This window comes from Vicia villosa, linkage group LG1 (genome assembly GCF_029867415.1).
Source record: "Vicia villosa cultivar HV-30 ecotype Madison, WI linkage group LG1, Vvil1.0, whole genome shotgun sequence".
NCBI lineage: Eukaryota > Viridiplantae > Streptophyta > Magnoliopsida > Fabales > Fabaceae > Vicia > Vicia villosa.
In genome coordinates, this window is record NC_081180.1 from 19,946,309 (window position 1) to 19,965,081 (window position 18,773).

General features: G+C 35.3%; 3 protein-coding genes across 3 annotated transcripts; all 3 read left to right on the forward strand.

Annotated features, from left to right (window-relative positions):
* Window positions 1-6,781: 6,781 nt before the first annotated feature.
* On the forward strand, window positions 6,782-8,932 carry LOC131630649 (probable protein phosphatase 2C 13). The gene is made up of 2 exons (XM_058901415.1): window positions 6,782-7,106; window positions 7,588-8,932. Exons 1-2 carry the CDS (start codon window positions 6,963-6,965, stop codon window positions 8,584-8,586), a joined length of 1,143 nt encoding a protein of 380 aa, XP_058757398.1. The 5' UTR covers window positions 6,782-6,962; the 3' UTR covers window positions 8,587-8,932.
* A 664-nt stretch (window positions 8,933-9,596) lies between these two features.
* LOC131630643 (dihydrolipoyl dehydrogenase, mitochondrial) lies at window positions 9,597-12,240 on the forward strand. The gene is made up of 2 exons (XM_058901408.1): window positions 9,597-9,945; window positions 10,790-12,240. Exons 1-2 carry the CDS (start codon window positions 9,691-9,693, stop codon window positions 12,038-12,040), a joined length of 1,506 nt encoding a protein of 501 aa, XP_058757391.1. The 5' UTR covers window positions 9,597-9,690; the 3' UTR covers window positions 12,041-12,240.
* A 3,509-nt stretch (window positions 12,241-15,749) lies between these two features.
* LOC131602142 (uncharacterized) lies at window positions 15,750-18,337 on the forward strand. Its single transcript, XM_058874160.1, has 5 exons — window positions 15,750-15,867; window positions 16,116-16,196; window positions 16,310-16,434; window positions 16,529-16,714; window positions 17,632-18,337. Exons 1-5 carry the CDS (start codon window positions 15,855-15,857, stop codon window positions 17,992-17,994), a joined length of 768 nt encoding a protein of 255 aa, XP_058730143.1. The 5' UTR covers window positions 15,750-15,854; the 3' UTR covers window positions 17,995-18,337.
* The last annotated feature ends 436 nt before the right edge of the window (window positions 18,338-18,773 follow it).

Genomic DNA, 18,773 nt, shown 5'->3' on the forward strand with positions numbered 1-18,773 from the left:
CAGTGAAAGTTATTTGCGTGGATTAGATGAATGGTGATGTGAATATAACATGGATATAATCTCCAAAAATGAAAAGATAGCTTCAGAAAGTGAAAACAAAAAAACCCTAGAAATTCAACAGTGCTTTGGTGGTGCGAAGGTGAAGTCAAAGGGAGTTTCATCATTTTGCTCAATTGCATGCGTTTTTGAAGGAAAAATCAAAGGCAGAGATTGAAGGATTGAAAGCGACATTGAGTACAAGTTAGAAATTTTTGCATTTAATAGTTCTGAGAGTGGTAGAAATTTAGGGCATCTCATGAATTCGTTTTGAGAGTGGTAGAAATTTAGGGCTTTTCATGTCTTCATTCTAAGAGTGGTACAAATTTAGGGCTTTTCATGTTTTTGTTTTGCATGTATTATTAATGTTGAAATTTTTCTGTTTGTTCTGTTTCAGGGCTTTGTAAGTTTGTTTTGTAAGTGTATTAGGGTACAAAGTAATTTGGAATTTGATCTGAGTAAGTGAAATGGAGAAGTATTTATAACTAAGAATTCATCACAATGGTGAATTAATTAATGGTGAACTTAGTGCGTATGAAGGAGGGCAAGTTGATAATTTGAAAATAGATGTTGACAAATGGAGTTTTTTTGACTCGACAGGTGTAATGAAAGAGTTAGGTTATAGGGATTTTGAGATAATCTATTACAGAGACCCCTCATTTGGGATGAATGCTTTGGTTGATGATAAAGATGCTTTATAAATAGATGATCTTTACATGGCTCATATAAGTGTTGATATCTATATTCAACACACGTTGTCTCAGCTTGCTTATTATGATGGGCCTATAAAAGCATAAGTAGACCGTGCTGATATTGTCAATGAGGAGGAACATTTGATTTTTAAAATGTATGAAGAAATAGTGAGTGGGGAAGGTAAGTTCAAGGAAGCTGAGGAAGTTAATGTTGGTGTAGAGGATGATAATGTTGGTGTGGAGGGTGGTAATGTTGGTGTGGAAGGTGGTGAAGTGCATGATGAGTTAAGTTTTGATAGCAAAGATGAATTGTACAATTATGATAGTGCTCTAGAGGTAGCTTTTGATGATTCTTCTAATGGGTATCATGATTTAGAGGAATATGGGGTGGCTAATCTACTTGAATATGAACACGATGATGAGGGAAAAGGGAAAAAGAAGAAAGAAAAATGGGAAGAAGACAAGGAAGAGTTTAAAGGAGTGATAATGATAGTGAAGAACTAGTAAGTGGGTGTGAAAATGATGATAGTAATGGCGCTACAAGAAATACTTACCCAATGTTCAAGATGCAAAAGAACATGTCAAATTACAAATGGGAGGAAAGAATGTATTTTAGTTCAAAAGATGAATTCAAGGAAGCCATAACATCATATGCTATCCAAAGTGGTAGAAATATGAAGTTTACTAAAAATGACAAAGTAAGGGCGAGGGTTAAATGTAAGGTTGGTTGTGAATGGGAAGCATATTGTGCAAAATTGCCAAATGAAGAATCTTGGAAACTAAGAAAGATAAATGATAAACAAAATTGTTCCTTCTTAGGAAGTGGAATGTAGGTGTCAACAAGACTAAGGAAAAATCAAGATTTAAAGCTAAAGATATGGTTGATGGTTCTTTCTTAGGGGATTACACTAGAATATATGACTATTGTCATGAACTGTTAAGAGCAATCCCAGGGTCCACTGTTAAGATTAATGTTGATCATGTTCAAGAAGTTATAGATGATCAAAGACCCTATTTCAGAAGGTTGTACATATGCTTTGGAGCATGTAAGGAAAGCTTCAAGTTATCTAGACATGTCATATGACTTGATGGTTATTTTCTAAAAGGGCTGTGTGGAAGGAAAATTCCTGATGCCATAGGCAAGGATCCAAATGATCAGATGCTTCCAATAGCATTTGCAGTTGTGGAGGGAGAAAATAGGGATAGCTAGACATGGTTTTTGGAGCTCTTGATTAATGACCTTAGAGGTAAAAATGAATGTCTCACAGACACATTCATTTCAGATCAACAAAAGGTACGTAAATATGTTTACTTATGCTATATAATGTGATGTGATGTTGTTTGTTGTTTTGCAGGGTCTACTACCAGCGATGGATGAGTTTTTGCCTAATGTTGAACAAAGATTTTGTGGGGTCACTTGTACAACAACTTTATGAAGAGGTGTCCTGGGAAGATGTTGAAGGAAATAATTTGGAAGGTTGCAAAATCAACATATGCACAAGCCTGTGAAAAAGAAATGAAGGGTATGAGAGTGATCAATGAAGATGCATATCTCCATATGATGAAAACCCCTCCAAGATTTTGGAGTAGATCATATTTTAGTTCAAACAACAAGTGTTATGTTATTCTTAACAATATGTCAGAAGATTTCAATAGTATTATGAGTTTTAACTAAAAATGCATTATTTCTTCCATCTTGCAAATATGATCGAAAAATGACGTTTTTGGGGGGCATATGTTAGCCTAAGATTTTTCTCTTAGTATTTCGATATGAATGTGAGATATAAGGTACATAAAAATTCTAAGTGTAGATAACTAAGTCATGTTTTCAACACCAAGTCACAAACTTGATGTGTTAACCTTTTTCGACAAATGTGGTGAGTTAGACCCGCCTATGAAATCAGGTGTTTAGGACTTAGTATAATTTTGAGTCCACAGATTGGATTGCTTAATGATGTTTTTTACAACAGTGGTGGTTTGAAGCGGTTCAAGTGCCGAGGACATGTGGAAATAAATTATAAGATGAAAGCCCATGAAGCAATATATGTGTCGAATGTTAAAAACGAAGGCCCATGTAGCAGTATACGTGTCAAAATATTAAGAGTCTGTAGTCAAGGTTCGCAATTCTTTTTATTCTCTTTAGAACTCATACATCTATTCACAGAGATAACGAGTTTGTGAGAAATGTATGAACCTGCGTTTCGTATTTAATCTAAATGTTTCAATTGTTTTATTATTGTTTAATTATTTATTTTCTTTGTTAAATTAAGCACTTTTACCTTATTTCTTTGGATGTTTACATTAGAATTTCTTCCAGGCATTCAACAAAAGTATATTTTCTCGAACGTTTTACACGAAGTGGTCTTTAGAACTTTTTAGTTTTATCCTACAAGTGAATTAGAGCTCGTGATTGGTTACTAAAAATACCATTAATACATACATAATTCATAACTCAATCATTCAAAATATTTATATCAAAATACAAATTAAAATGCAACTACTAGGTATATCTAACACCCTTGATCCTCCTCTAATTCCTATACTACAATGCAAATAATGCCTTTGATAATATAACATCCAAAGTGACCCTCTCAGGAGTGCCTTCCTAAAACTCTTCTCTATATATGACTTTTCTTCCAATAGCAACAATACAGTAACATATAGGCAATACATCCACAACATGATCCGTCCTTGCATGTTCATCTTCTAGTATCTCTTGATTAGTTGGTCTAAGGGAATCTCCTTCTAGAACAAGTGTCATATAAGGATGATACACTCTATAAAATATCCTATTAACATATTTGTGAAAGTCAATGGTAGGAGCAACAAATATGGGGTCCCTAGGTGATACCATGCATATACTTAAACTCCCATGATAATTGTTCAGATAGATGTGGGTACATATGTTGAGACCCACAATCCAATCATTCATAATGCTAACATATCGCCTCTATAGGCCGTCTTTGACAATGCTCTCCGAATGTAGTCAAGAACAAGTCTATATGGCTCAGTCAACAGATTCCTCCTGAGTGGGTTAATCGAGCATGCACGTGACAACTTTTTTGTGTAGTAAAAAACATATTCCTAACCGAGAATACTTGGGAAATGGTGGAGGATCTATGCTTGAAAATGATGCATATGAAATATAAGTAAGGGTGTATAACAAGCAGTATGAAATTACTAAATGACATGTAAATTAATTAGCTGAAATATACAGTTGCATCCAGTCATATATCTCGTCTTCCATATACTACCTTCATCTAACTTGAAGTACAGATAAACCAAACAAATTTCCCCCTAATTATACTTATGAATTCACTTCACGTCCATGAAATATTTAAGGTAGACAACATCGACATATGTTGCACTTTTGTCCAAGAAAATGTACGTGTCCACAAAAATAAGAAAGTATGTCTTCAATGAACAGTGTTTAATAGGCAATTTGTGCATCATTTACTCCCCTCAAGTAGTCAATATGTTTTTTCGTTGGAAATAAAAATCTAAAATGACACCCTCTAATATTTTATATCTTCTTTTCAGCCTCAGTCGCATAAACTTCTTATAATAATTTGTAGGCAAAATTACACAAGGGATCCTTTAAGTTATTTTATCGTAACAGGTTGGTCCTTTAAGTTTTGTTTGCAAACATTTGATCCTTTAAGTTAACTAACGTGTGCACTGTTACCCTTTTTTTACAAATTCCATTTCAAAAACTATAATGTGGCACTAATGTTGGTGAGGTGGCACAAACGGTGTTGACATGGCATTGACTATGGGGCGCCACGTCATTAAAAACCAACAATACAAAAAATGCTACAGATTTTGGGGGTTACAAACCTCCCTAGATTTAATAATATTCTTGTTGTTGATACAGACATTTAATCAAACATGTTGCAGGCATGCTTTTCAAATAGTAACAAACTATAGGAGAAAATAAAAAAATCATGATAAATTATTATTTTTGAACACTAAACTGAAGTGATTTACAAAGAACTCAAGCTAACAAAACAAGCTAAGACTTTTGAGTTACAATTCAAGCAAAGATGATGAAAATGTTACAAGTAAACCACAACCATATCAACGTTATCCTTCAAAGTATAATAGCTAAAATCATTGATATGCTTAAAACCCCATGGAAACTAGGTACCCATAGCTACCTAGTTAAAATCATCAACAATTTCACGTATCAAAGCGAATTCCCCTTTGAGATTATCGTTCCAAACCCCTCTCATTTGAACCGAATCACCTTTCGATAAATTCGACATTTCAAGAAAATTGAAAACCAATCGACTCAGATATGTAAACAAAAACACCAAATTTAAACGTTCAGATCACAAAACCTAACAAATCTACATCAAACAGCAGAAAAATCAGCAACAACATTAGTAAATCGAATAGTAAAAAATTAACATGAAGGGGAATCAAATAGAGTGAATTGAGTTTCGAATCAAAAGCTTGAGGTAGAGAATCAACTAGATTTGAAACAAAACAAGCGTAGAAAAAACGTCAAATAGCTTTTTGCATCTTGACGCAGATACTCGTAGCTACCTTCCTCCGTTGGAGTCGAGAAACGAAGGAGCCAAGAAACATCACTGATTGAATTTTTTAGACGAGTTTCTTGCTGCTTGTCGGGGAAGTGAGACAAGTTTCTCTGTTTTGGATTTGATTTTTAAATATTCTTGTTTGAATGGTGAGTTTTCTTCATCAATTGCTTTGATTATTTGGTCACCTAATTAGATCGGGTTTGCTAATAGTTGTTTTACTAGATCTATCATTGTTGTGCTTTTGTTTTTGAAAACCCCATAGTTGTGGAAAAGTGGTGTTATTTTTTTATGGCAAAACGACGACGTGGTTGAAAGATGATAGGGAAATGATGTGTGTTGTGAAGTAGCAAGTGTTGTATGTGAATTATTAGAAAAATTGGTGTGATTAAGTGATGAGCATGGTGTGTTTGGGTTTAAGTTTGATATTGAAGTTTTGTTGTACTATGTTCTTGATGATGTTGTTGAGTATGATGCACTTGGATTTAAGTTTGATGAAGGAGTTTTGGGTAATTATTTCAACATAAAAAAAAAATCATGTCAGTACCATTATTGACACCTCACTCATGTTTTTTTTTGAAACAGCAAAAGATAATTCCATTACCAAAGGCATGAGACATGCCAATTTCCATACAGCATAAAAGTATGATATCAAGCATAGTGTGCAGCCACAGACCAACTGCACAGTGAAGATATCAGAACCATAATCACCATGAAACAATATTAAATTACAGCAATAAACCTACATATTGAAAGATCATAACTAAAAAAACACCAACACTAAAACAGACTTGCTCCAAAAGCTAGGCTTCTCAGGATTTGATGAGGGTTCAGAGACTCTGGTTCCTTACTCGTATCCCACTGCCGACACCAAAACACCGAGACTCACAACCAACATAGATGAGCTGGAATTGCTAAACGCCCAGCCATGCTTACCACTCCCTCCCAGCCATGTTAATACCACTTGTTCACTTTTGGAACGGAATTTTTTTAAAAAAATAACCGTGTTAATGTTAGGTTACTTAAAATACTGTACAAAATATTAACTTGTAACCAAATAATCTTAAAGAACCAATCAATTACAATAAAATACCCAGTTTATAAATTTGAAATAACTTATAAAATAATAAATTATACTCAAAATTTCTGTTCACATGTTTTATAGATCTAGTCCATTATACTCAAAAGTCCTATTCTTTTACCCCTTTTAGCAACGACTTACAAGAAACGTCACTCTAAAAATATTAATCAAAATCGTATAGTAACTAGTAAATTATAATTTACAACAGTATAAAATGACTTAATGCGTCAAAAAACAGCATTAATCCCATTTCCAAACAAGCTCGAAGATTCGCGAAAGGCCCACAGAATGCATCGTGTCGATTCCCCGCTATTACCCTCCATTCACACTCACCACTTATTTCATAAAGGGCATTATCGCCTTTTCCTCCAACACGTAACTAACTTTTGTACACAAGCGCGTTCAACTCAAACTCCTTCGCTTTAAGTACGTGGCCAACGCAATTTCTCACCAAACAGAACCCTAATTTCTCTTACTACTACTCTTCTTCGTTTCAAAGAAAACCCCAAAATTTCCCCCAAATTCTCACGATCCCAAATCAATTTCCGATTTTCAAACCCTAATTTTTTGTTGTGTTTTCCGAAAGAGATTGTTGCAAAACGGTGTTTGAATATGGTGCCAGAAGCTGAAATTATTTGTCAACCGAGTATTTCGATGTTGGATGTAAAGTATCACCTTTGCGTTGCGCAAGAACATAGCGTCAAGGTTGAGGTTTCACCAAAATCTCCTTCTCCTTCTATCCCAATCTTTGGCCATGTAAGGGTTTGATCTTATTCTATTATCCTTTATTATTCGTTTCCTCAGTTTTCAATTGAAATTCATAGTTTGTTTTGTTTAGTTAAAGAATTGGTTTTTCGTTTACCCTTTTAGATTATTAATTGAAGCTTATCATACTTTTTGGGTGATTAATTATCTGTTAATTTATCTGGATTTAGCTGTAAATTTGCCCCTTTTCTATTCTGAATTACGCTTTTTTGATTACTGTTTGTTTGATAGTTATGGGTATGTGATACTTGCAGGGATTGTTGAACCTTAATTTTGGAACTAGAATTTGGAATTGGGTGTTTTAGTTTAAACTGTTTTTATTCATTTATTGTTGCCTTTAATCTCAGTTGAAATAGTTTGCTTCAATTTTAGCTGATTAATTATTTCAACTTTAGTGAATTTATTATCCTAACCTTTTTCTGAGTGGATTGTTTAAATGTTGTGCTGACTTTGTTGTTATGTGTATTATTAGGCTGCGAGTTGCTCTGAGATCATGAAAGATTCTATGTTGGAGACCCCTGTGAAGATGTTTATCCCAAATGTGCGTTCTGGTAGCTATGCTGATATTGGACCACGGGGATCGATGGATGATGAACATATTCAGATAGATGATCTAGCTTGTCACCTTGGGTTTGTGTCCAAGTATCCGATACCGAGTGCGTTTTATGCGGTTTTTGATGGGCATGGAGGGCCTGAGGCGGCTGCATTTGTTAAGAGGAATGCTATGAGATTATTTTTTGAAGATGCTGATATGCTACAATCGTATGATACTGATGCGTTTTTTCTAGAGAAGTTGGAGGTATCTCATCGGAGAGCTTTTATACGGGCTGATCTTGCATTGGCTGATGAACAGAGTGTTAGTAGTTCATGTGGGACTACTGCACTGACTGCACTTGTACTTGGAAGGCATTTGCTTGTTGCGAATGCTGGTGACTGTCGAGCAGTACTTTGCAAGAGAGGTACAGCTGTTGAGATGTCTCAAGATCATAGACCGAGTTATTTACCAGAACGAAGGAGAGTGGAGGAGTTAGGCGGATTCATTGATGACGGATATCTCAATGGTTATCTCTCGGTAACTCGTGCCCTTGGGGATTGGGACTTGAAATTCCCCCTTGGTGCTGCGTCTCCTCTAATTGCTGAACCTGATGTTCAACTGGTTACATTGACAGAAGAGGACGAGTTCTTGATCATTGCGTGTGATGGAGTTTGGGATGTAATATCTAGCCAAGTTGCAGTTAGTCTTGTTCGCCGCGGATTAAGAAGGCACAACGACCCACAGCAAAGTGCTAGAGACCTAGTCAAGGAAGCATTGCGTCTAAATACATCAGATAATCTCACTGTGGTTGTTATATGTCTGTCAGCAGTTGAAAGCTTTGCTGAATCATGTCCTCCCCAAAGGCGAAGATTCAAAGCTTGCAGTATTTCTGAAGAGTCTCGTAATAGATTAAAGAGCTTAATAGAGGGAAATTGACTGTACATGCAATTCTTGTGATTCACCAAATGTTTGTTTGATTAAAAGATTAATATGTTTTTTAGGCTGTTTGAAAGATATAGCAAAAGCAGTCACAACAGTTTTGTAGGGTTGGTGAGGGGTAAGGGAGGTTTAGTGTTAGACCTATTTAATCGGAGAGGTGTTTATGGGTTTATTATGTTGGTATATGTAGAGAGAGCTGTAGCTAAATTTTGGCGGAGTAGATTAAATCCCTCATCACTGTGGTTTTTGATTATGTAAATATAAATGATTTAGACATGTCATGAATTCTCTTGGTGTGTGTGCATGCCACCACGATTTAATACTCGTATAATTTTTTATCCTATATCTGTTTACTTTCTATGAGGCAAGGCAACAGATGTTTGATTTTTTCCTGTTTGAACTTTGATTCTTTGTTATTGTTCTTGGTTCTCTCAAGGCTTCATAGATATGTTTGGTCCATCTTATCTCTATAGACCTATGACTTGGGAAGATATCATCCTTTGAAATCATAAAAACCTAATCTGTTATCGTGTGTAAATACAAATTTCTTTTAATATAAACCAAATATCCAGATGAATTTGATTGAATTCAGAATCAATTAAAATTCTGTCCTTAAAAACAATATCTTGTTTAAAAAATCAAGTGGGTGGTACTAGATGAGATAGATTAAATTTCTCAATTATGAATCTCGAAGCCTAATTTAGCGCAAAAGAGATGTGAATATGTTCATATTCCTATTAAATTGTTTTTTGGTCCAAAAAACACAGCCACATGCAATGCAAGTAAAGAATAAAATAAAATAAAAAACATTATCATAACAAAAACATGAACGGTCCAAGTTCAAAAAGTAAAGGTTGAATTTGTGAGGAGGAATAGAAAAAACCAAAAACAATTAAAATACTAGTAATGGAGGCCACAAAGACATCATCCAACGGTTCATAACAGAATGAATCAGACACTAAATAATAATTTACTTATATAAATTATAAAAACTACTATATATTTATAAATATTGAAGAAAAGTTGCTTTAGTTTAAGTTTCGGTTTTGTGTGTTAGGTCAGAGAAAAAGAGAGTTAGCGTTAAGTGATCGAATCGAAAAAATGGCTATGGCGAACTTGGCTCGTCGTAAGGGTTACTCTCTTCTCTCATCGGAGACTCTCCGCTACTCTTTTTCTCTTAGGTCGAGAGGTTTCGCCTCCGGATCTGAGGAAAACGACGTCGTCATCCTCGGTGGTGGTCCCGGCGGTTACGTCGCCGCCATTAAAGCCGCTCAGCTTGGTTTCAAAACTACTTGCATCGAGAAACGTGGCGCCCTCGGTGGTACTTGCCTCAACGTTGGATGCATCCCTTCCAAGGTCCGTCCATTATTCCTTTTGTTCTCTTTTCCGATTTCAATTTCGATTCAATTTTCTACTAGTTCGTTTTGATTCTGTGTTATACCTGGTTATTATGTTTGGATTATACATAATTTTATGTTTTTTTGTGGCTTGTTTATTGATTATGTTGAGGGAAGTTGCTTTTTGTTATTTTTGATTTTCGGAATCTGAATTAGGTTATTCTGACGAGTGTTCTATCGATAGAACTTGATTACACAGGAATATAGGTTTTTTCTGTTTAACTTTTTGTGTCTTTTGGTATTTTTATTAGTATTGTTCTGTGTTAGAATTGAGTGCAATGCAAGTATATGCTGTTTTTATTTGGTTCTAAGCACTTGTGTGAATGTGTTGATTTCACTTCCAACATCAAAATTAATGTTTAAACCGGATTATTGGTTTGACAAGAGGTGTAGAGTTGATTCTGGAGTGATTTTGAGGTGTTCGATTCTTTTTAAGTAGAATTGAATCTACTTGAACTTAGAATTTCTAGCTTCTGAATTTAAATGTGATTTTTACACTGAAATTTGTTTTGCAACTCTCTTTTACGGTAATGTATCAAAACATTTTTGTTAAACTCAATTATGTTAAAATCAACGTTACCAAACTCAATTCTCTTAAAATCAATTTTTGGCTTGCCTCTGCCTACTACTTTTTGTACACGGAGTTGTATTTTCTTCTTAATTTTCCATTGAGTCACTTGGGATCTGAAGACTCTTTTTTATTGTGTCCCTATCTGTTATATATAGTTTGAAGAGACTTCATGATATATCACGTATATTGTCTCTAGCCCTTCTACTCATTTTGGGATACGTTCATATTTCAGGCGCTTTTGCATTCTTCCCACATGTATCATGAGGCTAAACATTCATTTGCAAACCATGGGATTAAAGTTTCAAATGTGGAGATTGACTTGGCTGCCATGATGGGGCAAAAAGATAAAGCTGTTTCTAATCTTACCAGGGGTATTGAAGGCCTATTTAAGAAGAACAAGGTAACCTATGTCAAAGGATACGGAAAATTTGTTTCGCCGTCTGAAATCTCTGTAGACACCATTGACGGTGAGAATACTGTGGTTAAGGGAAAGCATATCATTATTGCTACTGGTTCAGATGTCAAATCTTTACCCGGTGTCACTATTGACGAAAAGAAAATTGTATCATCGACGGGGGCTCTCGCATTGTCTGAAATCCCTAAGAAGCTTGTAGTTATTGGGGCAGGTTACATTGGGCTAGAAATGGGCTCAGTGTGGGGCCGAATTGGGTCTGAAGTAACTGTTGTTGAGTTTGCATCAGAGATTGTTCCAACCATGGATGCAGAAATCCGGAAGCAGTTCCAACGGTCTCTTGAAAAGCAAGGCATGAAATTCAAGCTGAAGACCAAGGTGGTTGGAGTTGATACTTCTGGGGATGGTGTGAAGCTAACTGTTGAACCATCAGCTGGTGGTGAACAGTCCATAATTGAAGCAGATGTTGTCCTTGTTTCTGCTGGTAGAACTCCATTCACTTCTGGACTTAATTTGGACAAGATAGGAGTTGAAACTGACAAGTTGGGACGAATTTTGGTAAATGAAAGATTTTCCACAAATGTCTCTGGTGTCTATGCAATCGGAGATGTGATTCCAGGTCCAATGTTGGCACACAAGGCAGAAGAAGATGGAGTTGCTTGTGTTGAGTACTTAGCCGGTAAGGTTGGCCATGTGGACTATGACAAAGTACCAGGTGTTGTCTATACAAACCCTGAGGTTGCATCTGTAGGGAAGACAGAGGAGCAGGTTAAGGAAACTGGAGTTGCATACCGCGTTGGAAAGTTCCCTTTCATGGCTAATAGCAGGGCAAAGGCAATTGATAACGCAGAAGGACTGGTCAAGATAATTGCTGAAAAGGAGACAGACAAAATATTGGGAGTGCATATTATGGCACCTAATGCAGGAGAACTCATCCACGAAGCAGCCATAGCATTGCAGTATGATGCATCAAGCGAGGACATAGCACGTGTATGCCATGCACATCCAACAATGAGCGAAGCTGTTAAAGAAGCCGCAATGGCCACATATGACAAGCCCATTCACATTTGAAGAGCTGGTTGATTCTCTTGTTTTCATTTTTGTTCAAGGATTTGCCTTGACCTGGAGAAGATACTTTGTGTGTTAAACTTAGATTCAGGTTTTCCATATACAAATTAGCTCTCTATTTACATCTATGCGTATGCATAATAAAGAGGAATGGCTGTGTTGTTTTTATCGTTGCTGAATAATATTTTTCTTTCCTTATCTCATGAGCAATCTTGTAATCTTGTAATTTTTACTATTGGGTGAAAACAATTCAATCCCATTGCTTCTGACCAACATGTTAAGTGATCCCTATAATTTATTTTATCTTCCCATTCTTCATATTGCATCTAAGGAGTAAATTTAGTATTTCACTTCTTCACATTGCATCTAAGGTGTAAATTTAGCGTTTCACTGAAGAACCAATTTCCGAGAAACTCATTTAACATGTACTTGAACACCAGGGTACAAGGTTCGATGCCCACGAAAGGCAAAAACTCTACTAGTGAGGGGTAGAGAAGATCGTGAGGCGCAGTGTTCCTACCTCGAACACAGGGTCAAGCTCAACAAATGAAAAAGTTCTTCCATAACTTTGACGGAAAAGAAACTCCAATGGCAAATTCTGTGCTGTTGTACACTGCCAAGAAAATATTAGCAAACATCAGTTTTTTATTGCCTACGTTTGGAACTGGAGGGATTAAATGTGATAAGTTAAATTTTTTATGGTGGTGAAACAAGTAAAACCAAAGGAACCAATCTCAGTCTCTGAAATAAGGATTTAGCTATTCTTTGCTCACTGTAAAAAGCAAATATAAACTAATTTTCTCTTGAGTGGTAAATTTTAATCATCAACAAACTATAAGAGATACTATCATTTTTTTAATTTCTGTGATTTAGTTAAATGAATTCTATATTAAAATATGGATGTAGTAATGTATTTGAGCTCTACATTTCATAAAAGTAAAACCATGAACGCTTTTTGGTATTATCTTTAAGAATAAATTACACTCTCTTCTCTACCGAGAGATATTCCCCTACTCCCTCCTCTTGCCTGAAAATATTTACTCCACTTCTCTAAAATATATTACATTTCCCTTTTGTGATAGATGCTCATATTACAATACCATTCTTTTTTGTGTTTAAACACATTTTTCATCTCCTTTTAAGTTAATATGTTACATTTCTGTCTCCTTAGAGACGCTCATTGTTAGCATAAGATTTTGCTTAACATTTCGACATATATGAGAGATTATATTTTTGACATCAAGTCAGAAACACGATGCAATTGTCCTTTTCGACAGATGTGATCAGAAGACTTGAGGATGTTTTCGACAAGCAGTAACGGTTTGAAGCAGTTCAAGAGTCAAAGGCGCGTGGAAATAATCCAAAAGTACCTAGTATATAAGTAAATTTTGACTCTGTAATCAGGGTTCACATTTAATTTTGTTCTATTTTGGACTCACATATCTTATTCACTAAGATAATGAGTTTGTGAGAAATGTATGAACTTGTGTTCCACTTTTAAATTCAAGCATTTCGTTTGCTTTATTTATTGTTTATTTCTTTGCTTGTTTTTGTTAATTCAAACGCTTTTACTTTATTTTTTTGCTTGTTTTTGTTAATTCAAACGCTTAGAGATTCTTACAACACTATTACGTTATAAAACATTTTTACACAAAGTATTGTCTAGAACACATAAGCTGAAATGGGCTTCCAGACTCTAAGGGACAACTTGGAAATAGCAATCTTTTAAATTCTTCAAGCTATCAACATAAACGTCAAACACCTTATTCAGATGACAAAGTGAAAGCAACTCTTCGCCCCCGCGCCGCTCTGGCCGAAGTACATGTCACATTGAAGATGTTGACAAATAACTTTAAAGTCAACACTCCATTTAATTACTCACATCAATGTTAAAATATCTTCATAAAAACCTAGGCTACCACATGCAATTAGGAGGGAGTGATTCTCAAATGATTTAATACCTTCACTTTAAAATTGTTGAAGGGGAGGCTAAATCTCATTATGGAGAACATACACTCATGAAACAACATCGAACATCCGTCAAAGGAGCTACACAACCTTTTATCGGGTTCTATATGAGCCACAGACTTGTTAAATGATGACCCTACATATTGATGGACATCCTATAAACTTTGGAGATTATCCAGGCGAAAGCTTTCTCAACCACTTCTACATCCACCTAAAAATAGTGAGTGGCGTCAACAGGTAAGTCAAGGCCTTGTTGGCCATTTCGTACCGTTTCCTCTTCACTGTTAACAAAAAGAAAATGTCCATCATAAGTTTTAAAATGATCCGAGAAATCAAGATGCTCCCTTTCCTTCCTTACCATTGGGCTACCGACTAGGGGCGTTCATGGATATGGGCCAACCCGCGAACCCACTCACCCAACCCAACCTTTATTTTTACCCAGCCCAATCATGTACGGGTCTAATCCGAACCAACCCATTCAAACATATTAGTATTTGGTTTGGATAACGGGTTTGAAGTCTTAAACCCACAAATCCAACCCATTGACATGTTATTCTATTTTTATTTTCTTCTATTTAAAAATTATCTAGCATAAATCTTACAATGCATATATTTTTTATTAATTGTAAAAGTTTAAGTCTAAATCAAATTTGATAGGTCAAATTTATTTATTCAAAGAGAGATATATCTTACCTTTTAAATTATACTTTACACCATTTGTATATTTTTTTATTTTATCTGAATCTTAAAAGAATTTTTAGGTATTAAATGATACATTTTATTCAAATTAAATACAAATTTTTTATGATATTTTAAATGTTTTTGTAAAATAAATGTGTTATAAATTAGTATTTTATTTAGAATTTAAAAATTATATTTAGTGGGTGATCTACGAACCCAACCCAACCCATTGATGAGTGTGCCGGTTTGGTTAGCGTTTAGTCTTAGAAATAGAGGTTGAACACTCAACTCAAACCAAAGACTAATGATTGAGTCGGGTATTGGGTTTAATTAAAGGGTCTTGCTAACCAGTGCCCTCAGGGCAATGGTTAAGCATTCCAAAAAAAGAAAATATTTTCTAGAAAATTTAATATTTCAATTTTCGAGGCATTAATTACGCAGATTACCAAGATAAATTTACTATTTTTAAAGTCTTAACCATTGCACTGAGGGCACTGATTGACATCTCCCTTAACTAAATTAGACTCAACCCAACCCACAAACACCCCTACTACCGACCATACAAAGACTTAAAACCCTTAATGAAAGGGCGAGTCCTTATATCATCCCGATACATTTCAAGAGACTCGAGATCTCCCACAGACAAAGTAGAAAAAAGGGAACAAGGACCGACTTCTCTATTAGGAGAAAGATTCAAGTTTATCCTACCAACTCCTTCTACGAGATTATCTGCGATTTCATCGAAATAAAACTTCATTGGTTTACTAACACTTTCAATACAAACTCTCGATATAGACTCTAAATTTTCACTAAAAACTATGAGGTTGGTCATAGGGCAAATACCCGTTAAAGTACAATACATGAAAGTTTTCAATAACTTTATTTATAAAATATTTCGAAGTTTAACTAACTAACAAAAATTTGTTTATTATTTTTTTTTTTTGTAAAGTCACTAAATTGAAAAATATTATAAATTTGACAAAAATAGATTAACAAAATTAAATTTTAATATAAAACATGTCCACAAGCAATATACTAGGCTTTTTTTTTTTGGTTAAAAACAAAACAATAGGGTAACAGGAGTAATTTTGTAAACGAAAATAAAAAGAACGAAGGAAAGCAAAGGCTTTTGTAGCGTTCCTCTGCCATCGTCAACGCAGCGGGAGTGATGAGTTCCGCCGGTATAACCTTGCCCGCTCTTTTCTCGATCCAACATTTTTCTTGGGTTTACAGTGAAATTCAATAGATTCTAAACACAAACCCTAATTCACAACAATGTTTCACCTCTTTTACTGTGTTTTTTTTTTTTGAATAATTGTTACAGTATTTGATTTCATAGTGGTTATTGCTTTTCTTCTTGATGGTGATTCAATAACAACAATCTTTTGTGGATATATGATGGATTTACAATTTTGGTCTGTTGTTTCAGATACATTCAACGTGGGTTCTGTACAATCAGTCAAAGAACCTGTTCCTGGGGCAAGCGTGGAACCGAAACCGGAAGTTACCGGTGAGGTTTTGGGAATTTCGGTTTCATTCTGCATTTTGAGACAACTATTTTTGGAGATTTATGGTTATTGTTTGTTGCTGATAAACTTGCTCATATGCTTCTCGTGTTACTAGAAGTAAAAGCTCAAGTTGATGCTATGTGGGAACAAATGAATAAAGGAGTATCGAATAAAGTTATTAGCGGTTTTATGAGCAAGCCTAAATCTACCTCAAAAAGCAATCCAAAGAAGAGATCTTCTGTAATACTTTGCTGTTGTTTTTTTTATAGTGTTGTTGTTTTGACAATTATTAGCTTGGTTTTAATTTGTTTCGACTCGATAATTTTGAATGTAGAACTGGATGTCTTATTTGGGGTTGGCACCAAGGGCTACTGAATCTGTTGTGCAAGGTGCTTCGCAGAGTGAACCTGGTGTGATGCAAAACAGTGCAAGTGATGAAGCCAAGAAGGTTGCTGCTGCTGCTCTTGCTGCGGTAAAAGTTGATGCTGCCGCTTCTGCGTCAAGCAGGGGGAAACTTGTGGTAAGTACATTGATATATGGTGCTCCTATTTTTAGTTAATCTAGCTGAAGTGGGAAAATGTTTGTGCAATTAGTTAAAAGTGAGAGGAAACTATATATGAAGTCTATTTTTCTTTTTAATTTTCAAATTCAACATGAAGGCATGAACAATTATATCAAATAAATCAGTGATATGGGACTGGCTTAGCTTTTTTGTTGCTGTTCCAATCAGTGCTGTGAAATAGCGGCTATTGCGTAGCGGAATCTGAACAAAACACTATTGTTCTGTGATATGCTATTTAGTACATAGTGTTGTCAATAGCAGCTATAACACTGTACAATTATATTCAATAAACCTGTGACATGGGATTAGCTTAGCTTGTTTGTTACTGTTCCAATCAGTATTGTGAAACAGCGGCTATTGTCTAATGGAATTCGAACATATCGCTATTGTTCTGTGATATGCTATTTAGTACATAGTGTTGTCAAATAGCGGCTGTATAACATTGTATCATAGCAACATTAGAACAAACAGCTATTTTACGTGAACCGCAATGCAATAGTTCCAATATTTGATTTACTAGGGCTGCCTATTGTTTAGCCCGGCGAATTTGAGCAATACCATACAATGGATAATTTTCCATTTGAAGTGGTTTGAATTCAAATTTAGTTGACGACTGACTGACCACTATTCGCAGTACCTACATTGCATTTGAGTTTCAATGTTTTCTTTATTTGAAGTGGTTTGAATTTGATTGATGACTGACCAGTATTCATAGTACCTATGTTGCGTTTGAGTTTCAATGTTTTGTTCACATTTGTTTCCTTATCATTTTTACTGAGGTTCAAGACTTCTCTGGTAAAAAAAATTGAATATTATTCATAACACCTACGTTGCATTTGAGTTTCAATGTTTTGTTGATTTATTTCCTTGATCAGATTACTGAGGTTCGAGACTTTGCTGGTCAAGAAGTTGAATATAAAAAGCTCGTAGATTCAGATTCAAAGGAGGCAATTGAAAGAGCCAAAGCCCCTGCACCTTCTGCTGTGGATGCCGTCCTTGAACAGATCAAGAAGAAATCAAAGCTCAGTGTACTTGATAAGACCAAGAAAGACTGGGGAGAATTTAAGGAAGAAAATAAGGGACTGGAAAATGAGCTTGATGTTTACAAGAAGAGTTCAAACCAGTATTTGGACAAGGTATCCTTCTTGCAGCGAACAGATTACCGTGAATATGAGCGCGAGAGAGATGCACGACTGGCTTTGCAATCCAGGAAGCGACCAGATATGCAAGATGATTGATTCTGTATAACCGAAGGAAGTTCAAGTGTGGAATTGCTACCTTTGGCGAATTATTTATGATTTTGTCATGAGTTGGTTTATCTAGGTGTTCCTGGGAATTTCTTGGTCTCCAGAAGAAAAAAAAGATATTTGATCATTAGTGAATGATGATGCATTTTGAGGTTCAAGGTTTAAAATGCTTTCAATTCAAATGATGTGGATAAGGAAAACAGGGGACTAAAATACACAACTGTAAGTTTTAGACTGACATTAGCACATTAAATTCCTTGAAGAGAGCCTCAAAGAACATGTCATTCCCAACTCACTGAAGTTACTAGTTTCCAAGAAGCATTGTATTTGTCAATTTTCATGCAAAAAAAAAAAAAGAAAAAAGAAAAGATGTTAATTTGCTGTTTTGCTGTTTACTCACTGAAGTTGCCAGTTTTCAAGTGGTGTACTGGGTATTTTTAACTTAATAAAGTGATGGCAGCCACCCCCACCCTCATTTTTTTGACATCCCAAGTTTGTGAGAATCGAATCCGAAACGCTTACTCCTTGGAGAATTCAACCCGCCGCTCCTAAAATTAAACCTGGCATCTCTCCATATTTTTACTCTCAAAAAATTTACATTTCTTAAAAAACATTCACTATGGAGATGCAGTAAAATATAAATTTTTGGTGTCTTAAACGAAATTTTCGGAATTCATTTTCACGTTCTTACCGAAAATAGTGAATAAATCTCAAAATTTCTGAAGACGGTTTATCGAAAATTTTGAAAAATCCGGTGCTCTAGAAAACAA